We start from the raw sequence: 25,718 nt of genomic DNA on the forward strand, positions 1-25,718 counted from the left end.
AAGTCAGGAGACAGCTTGGCACCCACAGCTGTCCCTGTAGAGCAGCGGAGAGCGTGCTGATCTGTGAGCTCTGCCTAAACAGGGCACAAGTGTAGCAGGGGACTCCAGAGTCTTACATTACATTCATGTTACAGACCCTGGGGAACCAGGCCCCTCGCTTATGCCCGTAGTTCCCAACGCGTCTCTGAATTTGCACCCAGGTATTAATGGCCTAGTAAATGGGCAGCTTTCACTTTGAAATGATGTGCATTTCAGGGAGAAAAAGAGGAGAAATACAAGAAGGTCTCTTTTTTTCGCAACTGTACCAAATCAGCTAATGGCGCAGACATGCTGTATTTATTCATTAGTTCCTTATGGCTCGCTCGCAACAATGCTTTGCAAGCGGTGCTTTAAACCTGATTCCCCCCAGAACAAATTTAATTCTTATTTATACTGCAACAAAGTGTAGAACAGGGCTCCTGATTTTGATAAGTGCCTCTGTGATTATTCCTTCAATAAACAGCACAAGGTCTTTCAAATTATTCTTTCATGTTTTATTTTTGTTTAGAGCAGAGAAGGGAGAAGTCACAGAGACAAGAGTCTTTGTGCCTTGAATCACCTGGTTTATTTTCTTATTTATAAAACCCAGGGAACCACTAGAGAACGTTTCAATGGTACTTAAGGAACTTTTGAACACTGGAATATACTTTGTGAACCGGACTCCCAGTGGAGTATAACCAATGCCCAGCAACAGAAAGTGTCACAATTTATCAGGTAATTGCATCCTGTTAGATGATAATGCACTAGCAGTAGGCTTTCAATATTATCACCTCAGATCATGACATAGCACTCTCCTTGAATAGTAATAACCTAGCTTTCAGAATAAGTAGCAAGCCAATATGCTGCTGGAAAGTCTGTCAGCAAAATGTACGTACAGTAAAAACAGCATGCTCCAGACATTAGTTTGCTGTACAGGAAGGGGGTGAAAAATGTTAAATGAAATGTAATCACCTACTCTGACTTTTCTGCTTACATTCGCATGTCTCGCACTAAAATGTGCCATTTGTTTGGTTTACGGCATACACCTTTAAGGGACCTGTCACTATAATATCTGGAAGCAAAAATCCAACATTTAGCATGTTTTTTTTCCCCCCAGGGGCACAAGAGAGTTAGGTGGCCAAGTCGCAATGAAACCCCTTGGATGTCCACAGTTAGCTCCCATAGACTCATTTAAAAAGTCCAGGCCGGATGCTGGGCCAACCGACATGGTACTTGCTTGGAAAAACAAAGTGGGATTCAATGATTCAGGCCTTTCCATGCACATGTGGTTGGTTAGATCTGAAGAGACCTTAAGTGAACATGAAAGTGGGAATTTGTACATCACTTCCCGAGCTGTGGCTCATTCGTGCTGCTCAGGTGCAGAAGCAGAGACCGCATTGCAGGGAACTCCCCTTCAAGGGGAGATAGCTCTCAAGGGATGAAGGAGAGATGGATATGGGGCCAGGTTTCTTATCACCGCAGCAGCCCCCAGGAGCTGGCCATCCAAGCAGGGCTGAGAAGCAGAGCAGCTGGCATGCCATGCCCTTTGGAGCTGCCTCTGGATGCTGCAGTCCGAGATCTCAACCCCTCCAATTTGGTTTCGTGCCTTAACTGCCTAATCCTGTGCCTAACCTCTCAGTTTGTGCCTCCGTACTTTAATACGAAGGACACGAATCGGGGCAGACTTCTGATCGTGCAGAGAAACTATGCCTTATTGTTTCACAGTTTAGATGATAAAAGGTTTGAAACACCACAATCTCAAGAGTACGGGCGCACCGGTCTATCTGACCAGCTGTCACGTTCTGCTGCTCCATAACAGGACCCCGTCCTGCCGCCAACTCAAAGTTTACGGGGAAAGGCCATAAGATCATGGTCTCACTATTTCTGGTAAACTGTCAGGATATGAGGATATGGAAGAATGCTAATAGTGGCGAACATGTAGCACTGCACATTTTCAGGGGGCTGTGTAATAGGGCGGTGGGTTCTAAACAAATGCAAGATTTCTGGCAGGATCCTTCTGATATCAACTGGTTGCGTCCTACATGAGAGTGGAGTCATTGTCTGCTGACTTACGTGAGGTCAGATCAAGTTAATGATATTCGTTCTCGACCGAGATATGAGAGAGTTTGAACAGCCTCTCTGAGGCTGAGGGGTACAGAAGGGAAAATCAGAGGAGCACACAGCACTTTAAGAGACGGGAGCTCCATCTGCTAAAAGGCAGTAAAAACAACCAACTTATCTGCAAGCATAAAGAGCCATAAAAGGAAGGGAAGATCGGACACAAAGAGTGAAATCCTTGCCTGATTCAAGTTGATAGGAATTTTGCAATTGATTTCCGTTCAAAGAAGTGCACGTTACTCCCTGGGTTTGAAGGTAAAGCTCCTTCTGGATGCCGCAGCTGGCTCTCAGACTACTCGCTGTCTAACAGATCTTGGCAGAGCTGTAGTTCGGTTATTGCAGAAGGGCTGTTCTTAAATAGTTTGGCAAGACAATACTAACATATTTCCCTTTAATGTTTCTTTTTACACATAGTGGTTATATTGTTTTTATCTTAATCAAGTTCATATATTATTGGAATTGTAACTCACATTTTGCTCCCTTTCATCTAAAGGAGGTATTACCATACCATGCCATACCGTACCATACCATAAATCACCCCCAGAGCCATGAGATCCCATTTGAAGATGCTTAGATCACAGGTAATTGTGGTTTAAGGGAGAGAAGTCATTTTTTATTATGGACAGTACAAATAGTAATCTGAGATCTGTCCCATGAAAAATTTGGAGTCTTTCCATGCATCAGGCCAAAAATGGATGACGACACCAATAGCAGAGAGTAGGAAGAAGGAAACTCAGAGGGGCTGGAGTTGGTTGGGAATCTACTGACATGATTATTTTATTCGCCAGAAAATGTGGATTCATCAAAGTTGGACCTCTTCCCAGGAAAAAGTTTGTTCCGATAAAATTCCTGATCTGCAAAAATTGTGAAAAGTTTCAAAACGGTCAAAATGTTCTGTTTTGTCATATTTGAAAAAAACAAACTAACCCCCAAACTTCCTTCAGCAACTCTTCGTTTCAAATGATACCCAAAAGGTTAAAAAATTAAAAAGTTCATGATCCAAATGAAATATTTTAAACTTATTTCACAAGCATTTTTCATCGACACCAACTTTTTTCTGATGATAAGTTTTGAAAAGTCAAAGCTTTGTCCAGTTTTGATATGCGAAAAATCTTTGGAACTTAAAAAACCCTGCCAACTTGTCTTAGGATGGGAAAACCTGCCCAGATCTAAACAGGATCGTGAAGAGAAACCAACTACAAGTATTACTATACTGCAGTTACTAGAGCTTCTGTAGATGTACCCAAGAGAGCTTTAAATTAGCTAGCTCAAGTACTGCTGGCGAGGTGTCCATGGCAGTATGGAGCTCAGTGTGAACAACCTGTCCAAGTATTTACTGAGCTTCTCGAGTGGGTTCAGGAGCCCAAGCTGTGGTCTGTGCTCCAATTTTGGCAGCACCCAATGTAGTTATTTAAGGTAGCTCAGGCACCGCATAAAAAAAAATCTGCACTGAGGACATGCGAGTCATTCTCTCTTCTTGGGCTGTCCGTTGAGTTCCTGTTGATGAATACTCTTTGCTCACCATGTTCAGGCAATGGCTGCACGTGAAACATAGCACAAGTGATGCACAGCGATTCTTGAGACGTGCACTTCTCCTACGAATGATGACACTTCTCCTATTAACAGTCATGAGCGGTGAGACCCTTTTTTGCATTTTTCTTTTGCCTTCCAATACGTACTCCGTCAAACCACATTTAGTTGCTGATTTTCAGGGAAATACTGTGCGCTGCTTATTTATTTATTTATTGCTACACATCATCTCTTCCGATATCAAAGACCAGTGGGAAAAATGCACATGCGTTCCAAACCTCGGAGAACATTTCCAAATCCTACCACGTCCCTTCGTCATGCCACAGTTGTAACGAGGGAACCGGGCAAGATGAAAGTGCATCTAGGGCTCGGAATGAGTGGTTTAAATCATTATAGACAAATGCATATTGGTAGAACAAATTGCTTGGAGAACGAACCATGTACGGAGTATCCTCTAAACACACGCGGCATTGCACCTCAGAATTGAGCTCCCCGTCAGCTAAACAAAATACACGTAGCCCAAGCACAACAGATCCACTACAGCTGTGCCAGTACGATGCAAACTAATTATTCTCTTGGTGGTGTGGGGCTGCAAACAAAGCTAAGCAAGGTGCCTTAACACGCTTCTAATCTTCACAAAGCTTGCTTATGTTAAAAAGAAGGCAATGCTTTTCAAATGGGAATTTTATTTGAAGCACGCTTTCATGGATAATATCAGATTTTTCCTTTGGAAGGGCAGAAATTTACTAGAAAGGCTTTAAGTTTGATACAAGACTTACAAATTATTGATTCAGAAACCCTTGGCGAGACCCTCAGCTGATATAAATGTACTATGTCAGCGTATAAAGAGCTGAGAATTTGCCCTCTGCTCCTCATTTAAAATATGTTACCATTCTTTTTAATAAGCATGAGTTGCATAATTGCACGGATGTGAAATTGCAATCTACCTTTTTTCTGTGTGCATAAATTCATAATGCTGAACACCAGAAAAATCCTATCTGAATACCTGAAAAACAAAGGCCACATTAACTCATATTTTGCACTCCGCCTGCCAGGTTTAGCATCAACGTCTATTAATATGTTTATGTGAACAGAAAACTGCAGGTGCAGCATTTGAAATAGAAAGTCTTAGCAAGTGTAAAACAAATGGCCTGTTAGAAAAACCCACCAAGCGAGGTGCTGTGCATACACATAATAGACCCACCCACCATTACATTGGGACTGAACACCAGTATTACGCTCAGGAGGAAAGGGATAATGACGGCAAAGAATATATTTCGCTTATAAGGATTGAGTGCAACGCAGGTCTGGTGACAGAATGGACTGCCTAACTACTACAACAACTACTGTTTACTTCATTTACTAGAGAGGCAAGAATATTTGCAGGTGATATCTGTTATTGGACTGAATGCATGGTTGCAATAGGCACAGCACACTTTGCATATTATAGTACCCTTCGTCAGGCCTCCCAATTCCTGAGGCCCGAGGAAGAGAACTGTGATATCCCAAAGCTGGTCTATGTCTATCCCCAACCATGCAGATGGTCTAATAAAAAATATCACCCACAGCTATTCTTGCCTCTAATGTAGTTCTTGGGCCATCACAGCAACAACATCACTTCAACCCTTCTAGTTACTACAGAAGTTTTAGGGGGATGTATGCGTTCCTGGAAAACAGAGTTCAGCCCTATCTTCTTCACACGAAAAGAACTGCTGAAATTATTTAGAGGCCCTTTTAAATGTTACAACAATGGACAACATTTAGAGCTTGTTGCTCTAACTTGGGTATTATTAGTTTTTCTTTTGTTTTTTTTTATCATCATTTTATCTCATCAGATGACTGGTAAGCATCTCTGCCTATCACGCTGGAGAATAGGGTTCATTTCCTCGATGGGGAGGCATTTGTGCATTTTGATTGTGAGGGTGGTTAGGCAATGGAATAGAGGCTGTAGAATTGACATCGATGGAAGTTTTTAAGTGCAGGATTGAGAAATATTTGTCTGGGATGGCTCAGACAGGATGATCCTACTTGAGCATGGGGGTTGGACTAGAAGGCTAGAGAAAGAAGTTACATATACACTGGTATAAGTGATCAGAAACCAGTTCAGATCTGTAACACAACAGAAGTTCAGTGCACATAAACTGCTTTCAAAATGGCTGACATAGGGTTACGCTAAACCTGGATGGATGTAGTATCAGGCTGAACTGATTTAGGTTAAATCTGATTATTGAACTTCTGTCCAAGATCCCCTCCAGATTCAAGTTAACTCAGTCTCCCAGCATCCCAGGATGCTTTGTACCTTCCCTGTAAACCAGCTCACAGGGTGGGCAGGCTAGCCTTGCCTGATGCTGTCTGCTCCAGCTGAGCAGGGAGATGTGCTCTAGCGCCCTCCCAGCTCCTGGCCTGGGCCATTGCAGGCGTGTGGCTGCATTTCTGGAATCAAAAGTGAATGTCTGTTCACTTGCTTATTGGTTCAATCTATGCAGCTTAGACTAACATGTGAAGATTGAATTGATTCAGCCTCGGGATTACTGACTCTCTGTACTTAGCTGATATCTTCCTCAGGTCCCTACCAGACCTGTTTTTCTATGGTTCTATGTTATATATTGTATCCTAGTAGTGCTTACAAGTGTCAATGGGAATACTTTTCTGTCTTCAAAGGGCCACGTTTTGCCACCCTTTCCTTTCTTAAATAGCACATTAATCCTTGAATAATCCCACAGAAATCTCTCAGACACAAGGAGTAAAGTACTCCTCAATAGGAGTAAGAGCATCTGAGTCCAGCCCTACATTTCTATCCATTTACAAGCATCATGTACACCACAACTGTACCTTTCATGACACTGACTTTGCAAAACCCCTTTGAGATCTATGGATGAAACATGCTATATAAGAACTAGGCATTATTAGTACTGGTTTTTTGTTAATGCTCTAAACCATGCCATTTTTAAAATTACCACTGAAAAGTCAGTCTCCAGACATTTGGGAGTTGCAGTTGCCTTGTGCCTATAGTAGGCTGAGAAGTGGCAGCTGCATGCCATCATATCCTCTAAATTGATTCATTCTACAGAAGGAGCATCCACAACTAGATTTCTGTGTGAAATATAGCCAAAGGGTACATTTTAGATGCTCTAACTCCGTACCATTAAATAAAGGCTTACCATTAAAAACGAATGCTAACAGCTCTAGAAACTAAGGAGTTAACCGACTAAGTCTCTCTTTAAAATGCTAATAACAGACAATGGTCTGTGGATAAGTTAATTAGTGGAGCCAGCCTGTGTTTAATTATTTCACTTGACCTGGTGCAGATTTATACAATAATCCCTTTAGAGAGGGGAAGGGGCTGTTGGAAAGTATGTGATGTACCAGAGGAAAAACTTTAAATCTTTCTGAGCTGAGCAGGTACTCTTCTAACTAAAATTGGAATGATACACTATTCTTCACTGTAAGACAAGCTCAAATGGAAAAAGAAATGCAGGTTTGAAGCACAGAGATTATGCTAAGGACCTGGTGAGCTTTCCACTCTGATACTTAACTTTTTTCCCCCTATTCAGCTGGGATTTTGCTATTGAATAATGTATAAACCAACCCACGGTAGTCAGTGGTAGGATTTCAGGAATAACTTGAAACAAGTGCAACCAGACTTGTGTACCAGAACTCTCTGAACATACTAAAATGTGTGTGAATAAAGAAGAGTAGCTACAAACTTTATGATATTGTATTTGGGATCTTCCAGGAGAGACGCTATAAAACCTAACGAGTTCTAGATGGATAAAGGAGAGGGAATGAGAACTGAGCAAGTCGGTTAGCACCTGAATTCGTGTTCAGAACTTTCTAATTGGAATTCAATTAGGCTCTAAGTTTTTCTTTGACTCATTAGGTCAAACCCAAATTAGTACTTTTTCATCTGGCAGCCATTTTTGTAAATTACCTGAATATCCATTTATATGATAGAAATTAATGACTTTGGAAAAAGTCATTACTGTTTAGCATGTGAGATAGTATGTGGAGAGCCAGAGGACGTAATATCTTAATGCCAGCAATCCTTAAATGAGGCCAGGTGCAGTGGAAGAGAGTCAAATTCAAACAGAACAGAAAGAAAAACAAACTAGAGGAACTACTCTGTTATTTCAAGGAGGTCTAGATAACAGGTGTGATTATAAAGAAAAATTCCCTCTATTTGAGCCAACTAGTAAGAAATCATCCTTGAAGAAGGTCACTCAGTACAGGTATAAATTGATGCTAAAAACTCCTTTAAATGCCAGTGTCTCTCTCCATTTCCAGATGTCACCACCATCCTTTGCTAAACATCAGAAATGGCTTATAAATGCACAAGAACTTGGGATAAAACCCCTTTCTATAGAACAGACAGCCTTCCCATCACCGTGCAAATGTTACTTTTGATTGTAACTCTCTATTAAAACCGACACCGATGACGGCAGATGAACAAGAGTCTCTGGGAAGGGGCAGGACCACGAGTGTATCTGGCAGTGGCATGGGAGAATCTCAGCAGCTCTTTGTCACTCTCCTCGTATCTGAGAAGGCGCTATGACCAAGAGACAAGCTCCATCAGCTCCTACGACAGCTATATTTCACTGGAACAATGGAACTGTCAGCCTCAGGAATGAACCTGTTCATCAGCACAGACAGACCATTTTTGGCAATGGGTACCACTGGGAAATGTGGGACTAACTTCTCGGATGGATGAAAAAACTTGTCAGCATTACCTTCGCCTCACAGGGAGAAGAATTCTTTCTGAAAACAGACTTGGCAGATCGGCCAAGTAAACACTGTGTGTTCATGGTAAAACATGTGTAAAGTACTCAGCAGTAGGTATGGAGTATACATCTAGCTGGATAAGGCAACGCTTATGTCATTTTACATAGTTTTTGCATGCGTAATTGTATATAAAACATATTGTTATGCCATAGTATTGTTGAAGAAAAGTTCAAAATCTAAAAGTTATAGCAGAAAGGCTAGAATATGCTACGGCTTAGAGAAATTATACAGGATCCCTTGATGTACTGGCAGGTTGGTGAGCACTGTGTGGGCTGAGGCTCTCTCAAATCACACTCACTGGGCATTTTTACACATGCTCTGGTGGTGGGGTGGAGGCGCACTTTAATTAGAGTGGCTTTGAAAGCTGGTCTAATTAAAGCACCTGGAGTGTCTCTTGTATCAGCATCCTTGCACTTAAAAATGGTGGTGGGGGTGGTGTATCTAAAACTCGTTGAATACCCCTGCCACCATTTTCAGGCGTGGGGATGCTGATACACGAGATGCGGAGGCTGGCTGGAGCGCGGTAATTACCACGTTCCAGCAGACTCGATTACTTGCGTCTGTGTAATGCATCGCTTCATTACAGCATGTAACAAGGCACTCTTAAGCACCAACACAGGAAGCTAATCAGGAATAGCTATTCCACTTTAAATGCATCTCCTACCTTAAGCATGACCCACTATGTCTCTTAAGCGAATAAGTGGAATAGGAAGAACTTGCCTGATGCTACTCCACAGACACCAGCGCCCTGGGGCTCACCCAGCAGGGATGCGCTGTATCAGCACAAAAGCGGCTCCCCGACCGACAGGAGACTGTTACGTATGCTGCTGGTTCAGAACTTCCCAAGTGTGCGACCACACACCTCCTTTTCATTAGCACGACCACAGGAGCCAAGGATGAAATGTCACATGGACCTATCGATCTAGAACTAAAGATCCGGCCTGGCATCTAAGTGATTGCGATTATCTCTCTGTTTGTCCAGATTAGGTGATCGAATGTGTGTGCTTTGCTCTGTTTTGCTTGGTCTTTATTAGTGTTTATCTGTGTTTGTCAAGATTATTTACTTCCTAAAGCCCTTAGTGATATTAACACCATGTGTAGCTGAACAGGTAGTATAATTAGTGAACACCCCCCCGTGGCATCAGAGTGGTGGTGAGCTTTTTTGCCTTGCATTCAAGCGGCGTCTGCAGGCCGTTGTGGCTTGCATAGCTAATCATTGTTTGGCCAGTTAGGCCTGCATCCAGATCATCTTCCTTCTTCACACGATTGCATGAGCTTTGTGAAATAATAACTATCGATGACATTGCTGAATGTGCTGTGTGGCCTTGCTCTAAGCAGGGAGAAAAGAAAAGTCGTGGGAAAGTTTATTGTTTTGTAGGAAGAGCCCGACTTACTTTCTCTGGGCCCTATAGCTTCCTGCTCAGAAAGCTCCCGCCGTCTCCTCATTTCTCTAATCCTTTTATTCAGCTTCAGGTTTTCCTATGATCTTCAAATCTTTTTTTTCCCAGAGACACTCATGCTCACGCCTGAGTTCTCTCTCTTTCCATGCTTACTTTCCTTAGCTAAATCTCTTGCCTTATGGGTCCTACCTCTCTGTCTGGCCCCATATCGTACCTTGGGTATCAGTGCAGTATATGAGGAATATCATGGTTTATCAGAGAAAAAACTCTTTTGAGCTACATTTAAATCTAGGAATCACCTTGAACACTTACACTCATGCAACGTGCTTTAGTACTTTCTTGAATGTCAAACAACACAGAGCCTCTGGATCAAGAGGGGGAATTCGATCCAGAGCTGAGAATTCAGAAGCCCATATCAAGACTCCATAAATAATATACAAGGTTCCAGCAACTTCAGACATGGAAAGACACCGTCTTTCCCTAAGGCGGCAAGAACCCAAACAATTCAGGGCTTTGCAAATCAAAACCTTCACCTTGAATTGGAACATAAGTAAACAGGAAAAGGGGAAAGGTTTTGGAGACCAGGTGACATGCAATCTCTACAGCGAATGTTACTAAGTTCACAGACAAGTTAACTTAGCTTAAGGTAGGAGATGCATTTAAAGTGGAATAGCTATTCCTGATTAGCTTCCTGTGTTGGTGCTTAAGAGTGCCTTATTTTGAATTTGCTCAATCTACCTTGGAAGCAAAACAAACCAACAGGGACTGAGGAACTCTTATTTCAGAATATGAGTGCCCACGCAAAGGCCATGTGTGCCCTGGGATAAACCATTTTATTCTGGGACACAGAACAGTTGTTCAGACATCCATGTCTGTTGCCCTGGATCCTAAAAATCCTAAAAAGGTTTAGGGGATAAGAAGTCCTAGCAGTTTATTCCAGGGCATCGCAAGTGCATCTGAATGGTTTTCTCAGGATTTCATCATTGAATCGACGGCAGAAAAGTGGCAGTGCATTCAACCGCTCACTGAACCCAGATTAGAAGGGCAAGGTATCTACACACCAATCCCGGGATATTACTGTCCCAGGACAAACATGGGCACAACTTATCTGGGGACAAATGCAACACCTGTTGGTAGCTAAAGAATGAATAAGGAATAGGCGTTTTGAAATAACTCCCCTTGTCACCACTTTGGACTACTAGTCGAGGCTCCTAACCCATCTTCAGGAAGATGCTTATACTGAACGCCTTCCAGTTATTGAACCTGGAAGGCACAGATCACTCTGGCGAGGTTTGCAAGAGAGAAAAAGGCCACAAGCACTAGAACAAGTGCAGAAGGGGATGAGATCACTTTTGGACACCGTGAGTATGCTGCAAAATACACTGACGTATGCCCCTCACCCAGGGGGGCTCTCCTACTACCGGCTCCCAAAGCATCTCTGTCACGTTCAGACTCCAGAATCGCTCGCGGTGGGTTGACGGAGGCTGAACCAACAGCGACTAGAGTAGGTTCAGCCCCTCCCAGCTCTAACTCCTGACATCTACAAATTACTCTGAGTGGCTCTTCACTGGGTGCACACTGTATTTCCAAAGGTACTAAATGGGGTTAATAAAACGAACCCTCTTCACTGATGAGTGGTAGCACTCCTCAGAATAATTTGCTGACATAGGTCATTCTTGTCTGTAATGAGAAAATGAAATGCATGTTGGAGTGATGGAACAAGTTCAAATCAGTCCCACATACAATGTAGAAATATTAACCAGAATCAACTGTAAATCTACTAGCTAAATTCAGCTTACAGCTAATCAGCTCTTCTTTTGACAAGAAATGCTGCTGTGGAAATGGGATAATTTCATAACTGAATAATTTAACCAGTTTTATCTTTAAGCAATGATAATCAGACATATTAACATATAAAGCCTTGGTATTTACATTTTTGTTACATGGACCTGCAAAATTAAAAGGTATCAGGAGTAACACGGTATTTAGTGATAAGTGACACTTAGAGAGAAGCATTCATTGCCCAGAACAACTCTATGCTTCAACAAATCCCTGGGAAGGAGTGGGGCAACCAAGCAGACAACCAGCGCACAGCTCGCTGCACGGTAGCAGCATGGGAGAATTTCTTCGTTTTTAATAGCAAAGACAAACTCTTACTCTTTCATAGCTTCATTGATTTGGAGGCCAGATGGGACCAGAACATTATTTAGCCTGACTTCCTAGGTAGCACTGGTGACGGACTTTCACTTAGTTAATGTTGCTTTGGGGCCAGTAACTTGTGTGTGACTAAGACATCTCTCAAACTAGATGCAGGATAAAATATGCCAAAAAACAAGGTCTGAAGACAGCAAGAGGTGGGAAATCTACCCCTTCCCTTGGAGGTTTATTATGGTGGCTAGCTGCCTCACTTCTGGGGAAAGCGTGCTGGGAATTTTTAAGACCACGTGTTTAAATACAGAGATTGGCACAGCTAGAAAAGGAAGTCCAAGGTTGCACCTTGCAAATAACTGAGAGTTAGTTCCCTCCTTTGTGCACACAACTTAGAGCAGGGGCGGGCAATTTTTTCAGGCGGAGGGCCGCTTACTGAGTTTTGGCAAGGCATTGAGGGCTGCATGACAGGCAGCCAGAGGCAGATAAGTATTAACTTTCTACATTTTTTAGGGGCCCCACGGGCCAGATAGAATAGCTTGGCAGGCCGCATCTGGCCCGTGGGCCGCATTTTGCCCACCTCTGACTTTGAGCATTTTTTACTTTGTGTATTTTTAAAGCACTGACTGCCAAGCTCCATCTTTGAAAATAAAATCCTTCATACCCACGGAGATCTGGCTGTTTGAGGTCTAGCGCAAAAGAAAATAACTGAGAGAAAATAAAAAATGAAGTACTACTCTGCAATCTCCCTTGATTTAAGCAGAAGGACTCTGATATCAGATACAGATAGTAAATACAGCTCATATTTTTGATGGTGCCTGTCATAAGGTGACATGCTCCTACAATTTTGCGTCAATCATGGCTGCTCTTTTGAGATGGCTAATTTGGGTGAAGAAAATATGAAACATTCACCCAGTGTAGACAAGCTGCATCAGTATATATGCATGACTGTTGATCTGCATAGATTCACTCATGTATAACTTGGATCACGTCAAGAAATATGACCCTTTGGAATCAAGCTGCAACAGATGTTCCTCTAGCCTTGCTTGGAGGAGGAGGAGGAGTAGCGTATTGATATGCATGGAAGAGAAATAAATTTAGCATAGGCCAAATTCCCTTTGGACTGTTCCAGAGGAATGAAAGGCTTCCAGAAAGGCTGAGCTTAGGACCATCCTGTCACAGGGGAACTCACCAATGTTGTAAAGCCAGCAAAGTCAGGTGTATGCTTCTAGCTAAGCGGCTGGATGCAGTGCTCTGCACCTTGGCAATCCAGGCCTGTGCAATGGAACCATTCTAGCTGGGTTAAAGTTGAGTAGTCCCAAGGCTGCTCAAATTTGTAGACTTAACTAGCTCCTGGCAACACCTATAATTAGACCCATCTGAGTAATGCCCCCTCCTTCTCAGTGTGGGCACACGTGCCTGAAAGCTTGCAGAAGAAGACAATTTTTTTTGTGATTTCTTAGTTGGTCTAATGAAAGGAATCGTCTTTGAACCAAGAGTTCTAGAGTTTTGCATTTCTTTTTGTCTTAGACCAACATGGCTACCAAATATATCCCTGAAACATGGCAGACGCTGAATTCTAGCCGATTTTGGATTTAAAATTCATTGCTCAACAACAAGGAAGATTTCTACACCTCCCTGCTTTTCTGTCATCTGACACCGCCAGGAAGGGAATCCTGCCTTATCTGCATATCAAAGAGCAACTCATAAAGACACTTTCATGGACCCAGAGGAACAGACTTCCACCTTCAGCTTCCTCTCTGCAAAAAAGAAGTTTACTTTCTACCTATGGGGACTTTTTACCATCTTAAATTTTCCTGGAGTCTAAGGCAGGCATGTGTGCCCAAAAACTTGCAGAACAACACATATTTTTTGCGATTTCTTAGTTGGTCTAATAAAAGGTATCCTCTCTGAACGAAAAGTTCAAGAGTTTTGCATTTCTTTTTGTTTCAGACCAACACAGCTAGCAAATACATCTCTGATCTATGCTCTGCTATCCAATCTGTCCAATAACTCTACAACACAGCAACCAATTGGTTTCTAATGAAATGGCTCCATCGGGTACCTGAAGACAACTGCTGTCAGCATTGACACCCCAGCGCTCTGGATTGCTACTACTCGAGGCAAAACCAAACCATGGCATTTGGGCTATGTAACTCATGGGAAGAAAGCAGCAACGTTATTTTTTTCAATAATGCATTGCAAAGTGCTTTTCTCCTGGCGAATTCTGGTTTCAACAAAGGCATGCATTTGGAAGAGATCAACAATATGGTCAAGAGAGGTCAAGGTCGAGAGAGCAGGCCTTGTGAGGAGAGGCTGAGAGGCATGGGACTCTTCAGCTTGCAAAAGCATAGGCTTAGGCGGGACTTGGTGGCAGCCTGTAAGTATATTGGGGTGTGCACCAGGATCTGGGAGAACGTCTGTTCACCAGGGCACCCTAAGGAAAAACAAGGTCTGATGGACACGAATTGCTGGAAGGCCGTTTTAGATTGGACATAAGGAAGCACTTCTTTACCGTCTGAGTCTCCAGAGTTTGGAATAGACTCCCCGCTAGAAGTGGTGCAAGCACCTACTCTGGACACGTTCAAGATGCATTTGGATGACTGTCTTGTTGGGGTCACCTGACCCCAACTGATTTCCTGCCTTTTGGGGCTGCAGGCTGGACCCGATGATCTTGCAAAGTCCCTTCCAACCCCGATGTCTACGAAATCTATGAAAACATCTTCCAAGCAATCAAAGGACTCTTTCCTCCCCGCCATCCCTTTCCAATCCTGCCATTTCATTCATAAATAAATAAGCCATTAGCATAGTTGTTGGTAGGCATTCCCTTTTATCTTTCACTTGGCTGAGAAAAAGACTTGCAACATCATGTTTTCAGAAAGTGAAGTGTGGTAATCACAGAATTGGATTTCATGTATTTTTAAAAGCATTTGCAGTAGCATAGCTCCAATCACTTTAAAAAAAAATAGAAACACAGAGCAATTCGAAAAAGCCACTTTACAGCTCCTGACTTTCTTATTTATTTAGTTTTAAACATGAGATGAATGTGCTGGAAAAGACCTTGTTCTAAAGGAGATTTCAAAAAAGTAAGCAGCACTTCGCTACAAGAATCACAGAGTCGAAATGCTTATTATCTCAAATAAGCCTGGATGACATTTGAGATGTCTCGACGTTTATTGGTCTGCCAGCAGTGTGTGGAATCAGCCAGTTCCTTTTCTCTTCTTCTTTTTTTTTTTTTATATATATGCTCAAAGTCCTTGTTCATAAAATATTTAGCAGAAGCTCTTCAGAGGATGATATTGCCTATGCTGTAGACCCGAGAATGGTTTACTGTGCTGCTGAGACAGATATCTTGCCACAAGAGAAATCAATGTATCTGATGGAGTTGAATTACTGCACCAAGAGCTCATTGGCTGGCACGCTTGCCTTCAGATTGACGGTCTGGGTTTGATCCGCAGCTGGTGGATGTGCCGAGCCTTAGGGAGTTGGTGGTACCAGCACAGTGTGGGTCTAGGCACGTTCCCGTGGGGGGAGGGAGGAGGGCTGCAAGGCACTCACCCCTTTGTCTCTGCGACATACTTGGGTGGTACAAAGCAACGGAGAACAACGAGGATGGGAACGCAATCAAATTAAGCAGCTAGAATGACTTGCAATTGGAGACTAGCCATGCCTAGTGCAACCTAGCTGTGCAGCAGCCTGCTTAAAACCAAATAAAATAGCCTGACTTTTCCCCCAGAGCTTTGTTATAACCTGTCCATCTCTTAGGTTTATGGCCTTTCTTGCTAATCCATATATCCCATGCTCCAATCACTGTCTGATTTTCCCCCCACTCGTAATACATTCACCACCAATCCTCTTACATCTGCTTGACTTTTGTCTGCTTCAGAGCAAGTATTTGATTTTAACCTTTTCACGCTAGCCTTGCTATTTCAATGTGGCTCTGACGATCTAGTTCTTTACATTCTGAAACCCTATCATTTCTCCCTATTAGTTCAATAGGAGAGAGACTCTTTTGTTCCACCTTTGGCATTTTTCACCCTTATGCAGACAGGAGCTTAAATCAGACTGTTGCTAAACTGTCCTCCTTTAATAATTTTTATGAAGTGCAGTCCAATTATCTTTATCTTCCTTGGGGATCCATTCAATTAAACACAGGCATAATGAGTGAATGGACACACAGCTTTGTAACCATATTTACATCCAGATTAATGGGAACCAGGTAAGATAACTTTAAAGCCATCAATATTTTAATACCTTGGCTTTTCATTTTGCTATCTTCAATGTCAGACACATTTAGGAAGACTAGAACAATTTCAGAGGCTGAGTTTTTAATTTCCTCCTCAGTTTGTGAGAAATCAGAGTTTCTACATTTCTATAAATTACCAGAACTTCTTAGAAGGGATTTCTTGTGTTTTTTTTCATCTTCACGGTCATCTGAAACACTGCACAGGACAAACCCTGAGCTGTAAACCCAATCATTTACTGGAGACTCGATACATTTAATTGACTTATATGCATATTGCTGTAAAATCAGTCCGTGGTCAATATTTAAATGATGATTCTGAGAAAGCACTAGTAAATATACCGCAAGGAGCATCCAGCAACTAGCTACATCGTCTTTTTCTCTTGCATTTACCATTCAGATATAATTGCTTTATCCAGTGCAAGGTGTAATGTTGGACGTACGATACGGTCCTGTTTTCTCATTGATATTAAGGCTCTGGTAGTTAAATCTACAGCCACTGAAAGGCCTCTTTTTATTGTTGGACCAGTGTAAAAGGGTCTCAGTGTAAAGAAGAATCAGGCCCTGTATCAACACAGCCTAGCAGCCCAATGTCACGGGCGCAGTGTGACAAGTCGATAAACATCCGAGAAAATAGTCTGTACCCGGGGAATATATCTTGGTTGCAGTAGCTTCACTTGAACGGGTCAGATGTGTTAACATTTTCATTCAGATCCCATCTGCATTCAAACTGCTGCTGCAATTTGGCTCCTTCTCTTAATGAACAAACCTCAGCAGCAAAACTCACTTGAGGCCCTCAAGAGGCTTTCTATTCGAGACTTCAGCCAAAACTTGCAGTACGGTTAGTAAACTTGCAAACTACAGTGTTCAATTTAGATTTAATAAGATTTTATGTTACTAGAAAAAAAAATCTTCACTTTAATTCCAAGAAAATGCAGGGAAGCAGCATAAAAGAACCACATGCCATCGTATGAGGGTAGGCCTGGTGGTATACCTGCAACTCGGCAGCTTGAATTTACCATCTTCTCACCTGGAACACAGTTGTGGGGCAATTAATAAAGTGTTTCCACATGTTCATTGCCTCTGCACCGTAATTTCTTAGAACTAAAGCACCGGGAAAGGGAGCACAAAATGCCTGCATAGTTTTTCAGTTGATTTGAGGTGATGACATCCTTTGTCTCTCCCCTCCCCACTGCCCCTGTTGCAATGAAAATGAGGAAGGTCTAGACCCTTTCTGTATTCTGCAGGACGTAGAGCAAAGTCCTCGCTCTATTGACATCCATGGAAAATGGCCTTGCTGCTGATTTCTACTGGGCCCTGTTGTGGAATAAAGCTTTGGGTAGTCAGAGGTATAAAGCTTTGGGTAGTCAGTGGCATAAAGCCTTGGGCAGTCAGAGGTTGTCCTGTCAGTTCTTGGAGGACTACGTTGCCTATGTCTGTTCTTCTATGACAAGTGGACTGCAGCTTCAGCACTGTCCAGCATAATCTATCTGCTTAATATTCAGGTAAGTTTTGGGTTTTATAAATAAGCAAAGCAAGGAAAGGTCAGGTCTGCCCCTTTTCATGTTTGCAAAGTTGCCTACAACTTTCTGACTGGGGAAGAAGCAAGAGGTAATGCCTTTTCCTTTTTTTTTTTAATTCCTTTTTCCTGTCTCCCCATCCAATCTCTTGCAAGCTCTTCTTTCATCTGCCCTCCTCTTCAGATAGCTGTTTCACAGAGCTTTCTCCCTCGGGGTCAGCTCTAGCTGAGATTATGCCCTGAGCAAGTCCGTAGTCTGTGCCAGCTCCATCGGGCACCCCTGGTTTCTATTCCAAGTCTTTTAAATGCCACCAGGCTCTCTTCTGCCTGCTGTCAATTTTTTTTCATCCAGTTCCCTGTATTTACCAGTGGCCACCTTCCTCCTGCTCGCCGGCTGTGTTTAGGATTCCAGCTTCCAGGCTGAATGGAAATGTGTCGAAGCAGCCTGGTACCCTTAGGCCGTGTGCTGCCTGGAAGCAAAAAGGAGCCCGAGGTGTCTGAATGCAACCGGCAGAAACAAAAGTGTCTATCAGCCGGCTTTGGAACCGGAGGCCTTGACACACAGCAAAGGCAGCCTGCCGTGATTGACACCGAAGAGATACACTCTGACATGAAACCTGCGCACCCTCACGCCCCTCCAATTGCAGCATCTCAGACAGCGAGTCCACCCACCAACCCTTTGTATGTGCTCTCGCACCCATTTGGTTTCACTCACAGATAAGGAATGAGAAATAATATTTAACTAATCTTTGGAAGGCAGCGGTTATCAATCTAGTGGGCTCAGCACCATTAAAAAAAGACTGCCTTGCAATAATTTCCCTCCGGAGCACGGCAGCCTGCACTTAATGCTGGGAAGACCACAAGCACTATGGTTCATTTTATCATTGAAGCTGGGGTTCTGTTTTCTTCTCAGTGTTTGCTGTATTATTACTGGGCTATCACAGTTAACCAGCACTGCTGATCATTTGTGACTTCAGCAAATAAGACTGAAGTGTTTGAATATGGACGGGTGCTTATTCTAACTCATCACCAGGAAAAAACAATCATGATATAAGTCCTTCCTTCACTCTGAGCCAATCAGATTTGATCCTGGGGATAGAAAACTTCACTTCCCAGGCTAATTCAGATGACTTGGATTTGAGTCAAATTTGAAACAAGATACCCTACCAGTTATGCCAATCTGACTGGGTTTTTTTATGCATGGGGTTTGAAAGTCTACATTTAGACTGCCCTCAGTAAAACATCTCCTGATGCACTGGGGCTCTGAGAATCATTGCAGCTAATCTGAGAAGGTGAACTACAGTTTCATGACTTAAAATATATACATTTTTTTCCCATCTGAAGGAACTGTACAGTGTAAAATAGCAGAAAGGAAACGTATCAGGAACCAAGGGGCTTTGCAAAAACCAAAACATGCCCCAACATTTCTTGAAACTCACAGCTTCCTAATTTTATCCACGCAGAGTCATCAGCAAGAGAGAGCTAGACCGACACACAGTAGGGTGGGTGTCATATAATGTCCAAGAAGAAAGCGGTGTGTGAGAACTGGCACGAGGGTGCTTTAATGAAATACTGAGATTTTTTGACAAGGGCGCTGTAATTGTGTACAAAGAATACACTGTAAGATTTACAGAAGTTCAAGATCCGTCTGTTCCTTGACCAGCGGGGGACTGCTCCCTACAGGTATTTTCTAGGGCTTTAATTATAGTCTTAAGTTATCCAGAGGCAGCCTTTCATCAAAACGCCAAAACAATAATTTTACAGACTGCTTATGATTAGGACAAATACTGGACCAAACCTGAACCGTGTGCACGTGCCTCTAAACTTTGCGGAAGTTCACATCCAGCTCTGAATATAATATCCAGAAGAGCCCTGAACACAAATCGCTCCAGACTTCTGGCCCATTTAGGTGTGAAATGGAGTCTGGCCTTTATACTCGAGCAAACCACTGACAATCAAAACCAGCTACTATCGTCTTGAGTCTCACCTCTCTGTCCAGTCCAGCAGCCACTGTGACAATGTCTCCCGTTTCACTGTTAATGGTAAACATATTCTGCGATGGACTCTGTGGGGTTTGAGTTACAATTCGGTATCTCACCATCCCATTGGCTGTAGTACTATCATCTGCATCGTTTGCAGTCACTGTCATCACATAGGTACCTTGAAACAAGAGAAAACAAAATCTCAGTGACATTTCAGTGGATTTAGAATATACTGATCATGATGTGGAGATATGCACTTCACTCTGAAAGGTTATAAATAAGATATCCCATTTCAAATATACCTTGCTAGCCAAGAAGCCCACTGTGAAAACACTATGCCCTGTTTGGATTGGATGATCTGTCAGGATAATTCATTTATAATAGACTAGATGACTTCTCAAGGACCTTTCCAGCTAATATGTTGTATGATTATTTCTACAATGTCTAATTTCTCAGGTAACAGGTGTCTTCTGCATTTTACTATATCTTTCCCCAAAACTTTTTTTTTTACCTAACAATCAGCCCAGTTACTTTGATACGGAGGGCACTTCTAGAGTTTACCGGACTAAGGCCTCTTAGAGTATAAACAGGCATTGCATTTCTCCTGGGATAAAGTACAATTGTTTGGATGTCAACGTTCACTGTCCTGAGACAAATCCTGAAAAGGTTTGTGAGATAAGAAGTGGTAACGGTTTGGCCTGGAAGATTATCAAGTGCATCTGAACAGTTGTCCTGGGATTGCATTGTTAAATCGATGGTAGAAACATGGCCGTGGATTTGGGTGGTCACTAAACCAGGGGTGGGCAAAATGCGGCCCGCCAGGCCATTCTATCCGGCCCATGAGGCCCTTAAAAAAATTAGATAATTAATATTAATCTGCCCCTGGCTGCCTGTCATTTGGCCCTCGATGGCGTGCCAAAACTCAGTAAGCAGCCCTCCACCCAAAATAATTGCCCCTGCGACTAAACCCTTACTGGAAGGGTGATGTGTATACATGCCAACCCCAGGACTTTTCTATTCTGGGACAAAGGCGACATCTCTCTGAGAGCACCGCTGCCATGCTCACCTCAAGTGCATCATGCATTGGTCCTTGCCATTGTTTGCTGCCTCCAACTCCTGCAATTGTGTAGCCCATTGCGGCAGCCCCTACCCCGTTTTCAAGCAGAAAAAAAGACGTTTCTGCAAAGTGAACGAAACAGCTGCTGCCCAGCAGGAAAGAAAATCAATGATTTGGTATGTGTGGCCAGCAATGGAGTGAATCTTTGGTTTGTTTCTTGTTAATCATCAGCTTCTTCATTTGCTTTGCAAAAAAACCCCCCTACTTTCTAGATACTGTAGGGAGCGCAATGACAGGCTCATTATCACCGGAGTTTGGCAGCAGGGTGTTCTGTTAAAGTGGGAAATTATCATTATGATGGTAGAAGATGTTGCTTGATTGGATGGTCTCCTGCAGCTGCCTGGTCTTGTGTCCCTTAGAGCCGACAGGGCCCAGCTTTTCATTTGTTATTGCTGGTAGGAACGCATGACTGAAAAGATGGACGCATACTGCTTACAGTAATCATCTGCAAGACTATACAGATGCCAATGCTAAAGAATGGATGGGAGGAAGGGGAAACAAAAAGAGACACTGAAATCAGGGATGGATCAAGTTTACTGGTGGCAGAAAAAACAAGAGCATCGATAGAAAAATGGTAGGGCATTGCTTTTGCATTGCTCATTTGAAAGTCATGTTCAGTTTGGGGTAGATTATGGCAGACCGGGACTGATCCAGGCAGAGGGGCCAACGCGGCTCAGCAGGGATTGTGCCTGACCAAGGCCGAATGGGCAACTCAGTCGCTCCTCAAGTGGCGGTACCACTTTTCCACTCCACCAGTGGCTGCAAGCGTCCATGCTGGCCACTGCCACATGCTGCTCACCTCACTGCCCCTTCTCACGTTTGGGAAGCCCATATGCTTGTACGCGCTCACATGGAGCGCCTCTTACACAACACGGCTCTGTATATTCCCGGTGGTGCGACACACCTGAGATTTTCCAGTAAAAAAAATTCCAGGTTGCTTTTAAAAAGTTTGCGGCAAATTCCTATGACGAATGCAAATCCTATTCTTCAGCAATAATCCTCATTCCCATTGTGAAACAAAAAACAAATGATTCAACATCCTTAACACTTCAGCTTTGATTGCGGGAAGGGTCACTGACTTGAAGCAAGGTCACAGAAGCTATAAATTGTTCTCCTTTCTCTTTCAGCATTGCTTTTCTTCCCCGGCAAAAACAGTTATGATGAGAAAACTGATACAAATAAAGAAGCCACCCCTTAGATAAATACTGTTACAGAGAAAAAATGAAATAGGAAATATGTTGAATGAGCAGACAATTGATTTGGAGTTTATGGTATGTTATCTCCATGCACCGCATGGAGAAAATGTCCCAGAACAGAACAGCGAAATACGTGGGTAATGAAAACAGAAAAGAAAGAGAAAAGAAAACCTACATTAGGAAGTATATACCCTGTATTCAGACATCTCCAAAATAGTTGGCTCCATTTTATCACTTAGTTTTTAATGTAAGAAAACCTAATAACTGAGAAAGAAAAGCTGCAGTTAGATAGCAAAAAAAGATCCTTTTGAATACATGAGATGCCCAGATGGGAGAATTCACAAAGTGAGTAAAAGCCTTACTCATGAGAACAATTTTTTGATCTCCCAAGATTATCCTTCTGAAGGAGGAGTAAGTTGGGGGTTAGTCCTTGTAGGGCTGGGCCCCAATGGCTTCCTTTGCCCTTATTCTGGCTTCCCTTTGCACCGCACTTTGATCACTAAAATAATAATACTAGTGTTTCAGTCCTACGACACTTCTTTATTTCGATTATCTTGAATCCACACCCCCCTAGAGACTGGTTAAATGCCTCTCAAGTTGTGAACCAAGTGTCAGGGAGCTGTGTTTCCTGCTGCAATCTGCTCTGATTCTCATGTGTGAATATTATAATTTTCCATTATGAAATCCAACCTAGCAGGAAGAAAAAGCTTGGAGAACTTGACATTAATTACTAGATTGTAACTTAACAAGTGGTTCTGTGTAGGGGATGATGTGTAGCTGCGCCATTCCAGGGAAAGAGGACGGTGGGTATTAGGGATGCTGAGAAAGTGGCACTCCTCTCCCTGATCCCCTGCTTTGCTCCAAGAGGGAAGTGATCTGATAGACTTGTGCTACCAACCAGCAGCAAACTACTTCTGCTGTATTGCCTGATGTATGGATGCAGGTAGCCCACATGCCCACTCCCTTCATCTGCTCACATATTTCTAACCTATGTAGAACAAGAGTAGCAGCCCTAGGAGATCTGCTCTAGTACCCAGACTATGTCCCATGCCCAGGGAAGCATTGTATTAAGGGACAACGTACAACCTTACCCTTGCTGTGTGCATTCTGCATTAGGTATTGTATAGATTTACCCCATCTTAAGCAAGATGTATCTCTGGTTGGTCATCTGTCTTCTCAAGGTATCAGAGTATTAAGCTTAAAAGGACTATACACCGTAAAAATGCAGCAGGCTAAAATGAATGCCATGAAGACGCATGCACACACATATTACATATGTCTAGGCAGAGCAAGTTAGATGTACAATCCCATCTAATGTTTTACATATGAACATAAGAAGTGCCATACGTGGTCAGACCAATGGTCTATCTAGCTCTGTCTCTGATTGTGGCAGGGGTGGATGATTTAGATATATCTAGAGTGATCTGCCCCCTATTCATTACCCTCCCTGGCATCCCATTATCAGTTTAGAGAAGCCAGAGGAAGCATCTCCAAGCATTTTGTTCAACAGCCATTAACAGATTTATCATCCATCTTCTATCTGCTATGTTAATTCTACCATACTATACTTTTCGGTGACAATCTGCTACTGTCCATTTGATTATCAGGTCTCCCAAATCCTGAGTGGGAATCCTTTTTCATACAGTTCTAGCTGGAAGACATTTCTATGGAGCTCAGCATTACAGCATCCAGGTAAATATGTAGTGGCAAACTGCATAGACTTTGCTTGCTTGAGGATATTCATTGAGGTCAACAAGACTCCCCATGCATCTCCTCTCTGCCATTCCAAGGTGCTCTTAGCCATATACAAACTGGGACTACAGTGAAATGATCAAACACCATTCCCATCTTTAGGATTAGAAGCTGTCATGAGTTTCCAATATGTATTCATACTACTTTGCCCTCTCGCATTCAAAGCCTGGCAGAAACAAGTTTAATTTTTGGATTTGAAAGGGTGGTGTACTAACACACTGTACACACTGTACTTCATTCAAATGAACACGTGAACTGAGGGAGCACAGGCGACTGACTGGCCAAACCCATGTGATGTGTCACTTAAGAAACCCATCATCCAAAAAGGCACGTTTGATATATTTTCATTACACCTGACCTACTCACTAAAATCAGGTACCTCATATATTAAATAAAATACACATCTTAGTAAATCATGTCAATATTAAACCAAATAAGTTGCGTGTTGAACGGCGCTTCCAAGAAAGTGACTGAATTATCGCGCACAGAGAGCAGTGACAAGCTTCCTGTACCTTAGCTCTTCATTAACTAATGTGCCAAGTTCATATATCACCCAAGTTAAAATTAATGATTGACATGGCAAAGCCTATCTGCCATGACAAGGGAAAACGCCATGAACCTCACAGTACATCCATTTCATTTCTCAAAGACTGCAGTCTGCTGGACATGACTTTTGTCAGGGGATACATTTTTGTTTCAACCTGATGAAGGTTAGCGCTATGAGACAGCACGGGGAAAGGATGTCTGCATGTCTCTCTGAGACTGAGGGCATCGTTTCTTGAAAATCCTCCCTTTGGACTAATCAGGCTTTCCATGGGATGTGCACTGTATTAGGAGGAGCCCTAATGAAATCATTAAGTGCAAGACTTATGCAACTCTTATGGCTGGAGGAGTGGGAGCTGGGGAAAAAGAGATTCTTAAAAATCCAGTCTTTACTCTAAGCCAGGTTTTGAAATGTGTTCAATTTGGAAATGAGATGGTCACTGTCCAGTACAGTCCTGCACTATGTAACAATAGCTTGGGGAGGCCCTTTGTATCTCTGCGACTTTCAGATCAAATATGAGTATATGATAAGTAAAATAAAAATAAAAAAGCTAAGCGCTCAATCCCTGAGCGACATGGCCATAAACTTTCAGCTCCATGAATTTTTGGCTTGGGATGCCCCAAGTCAAGGTGGGCTCTTCTTAGCTCAGCCGCTACTGCTTACAGAGAACTGCAGGAGAAATGCTACATCCATTTACATCTGGACCAACCCATTGTTTTCAACCTCTGGTCTCAGCTACATCCAAACAACCTCCTCGCTGTGCAGTAAAAACCAGGTTTTCACGGTGCTAAGAGACAGCATTGTGAAAACAAAAACCTGTGCACAGTTGCTTTCCAAAACTCCTTGTAAATGTGGTTCCTTAAGCTTGATTGTTACAATTGCATTATAATTAACTTCCCCCCCCCTAAGATGGGTAAAAACAGGATTGATGTTCATTAGTTAGACTTAATGCATGTTAAAAGAAAGAGAGAATGAGCTCATCAAGAGGCGAAAAGAACCCCAGTAAACCTTCCGCGCTGCCATCTCTGCCTCATATCAATGGGGGGAAAAATCCTTTATCTGCGATACAAACAGACAAGCTAGAACTTCATGCAGTTTTCAGTGTTGATACTAATTCTTTATTGAGCTGTGTCTTACAATTTATGTTTTTAAATGGCTGGTAATGTTGCAGAATCATTAAAGGTTGGTTAACCTTCCAGTCTAATTTTGACCTACAAGATACTTAATTAAATCATCCCCCCATAGAAAAGGATTGAATCATTATGTGCAGACATGTAGTGATGATCATATTACATTAGATCTTCATTAACCCAAGTTAATAATGGCTTTGAACTAATGGAAACCTCCCCTTCCTCCTGTTTTTTTTTTTTTT

General features: G+C 42.6%; 1 protein-coding gene across 1 annotated transcript in view; it reads right to left on the minus strand.

Annotated features, from left to right (window-relative positions):
• CDH4 (cadherin 4) overlaps nucleotides 1-25,718 on the minus strand; it is a 618,635-nt gene that overhangs the window by 90,172 nt on the left and 502,745 nt on the right. The window contains exon 7 of the mRNA XM_014609533.3: nucleotides 19,743-19,915. Within this exon, the coding sequence (XP_014465019.1) occupies nucleotides 19,743-19,915 (173 nt within the window). The remainder of the gene's footprint in view (nucleotides 1-19,742; nucleotides 19,916-25,718) is intronic.

This window comes from Alligator mississippiensis, chromosome 9 (genome assembly GCF_030867095.1).
Source record: "Alligator mississippiensis isolate rAllMis1 chromosome 9, rAllMis1, whole genome shotgun sequence".
Lineage (NCBI taxonomy): Eukaryota > Metazoa > Chordata > Crocodylia > Alligatoridae > Alligator > Alligator mississippiensis.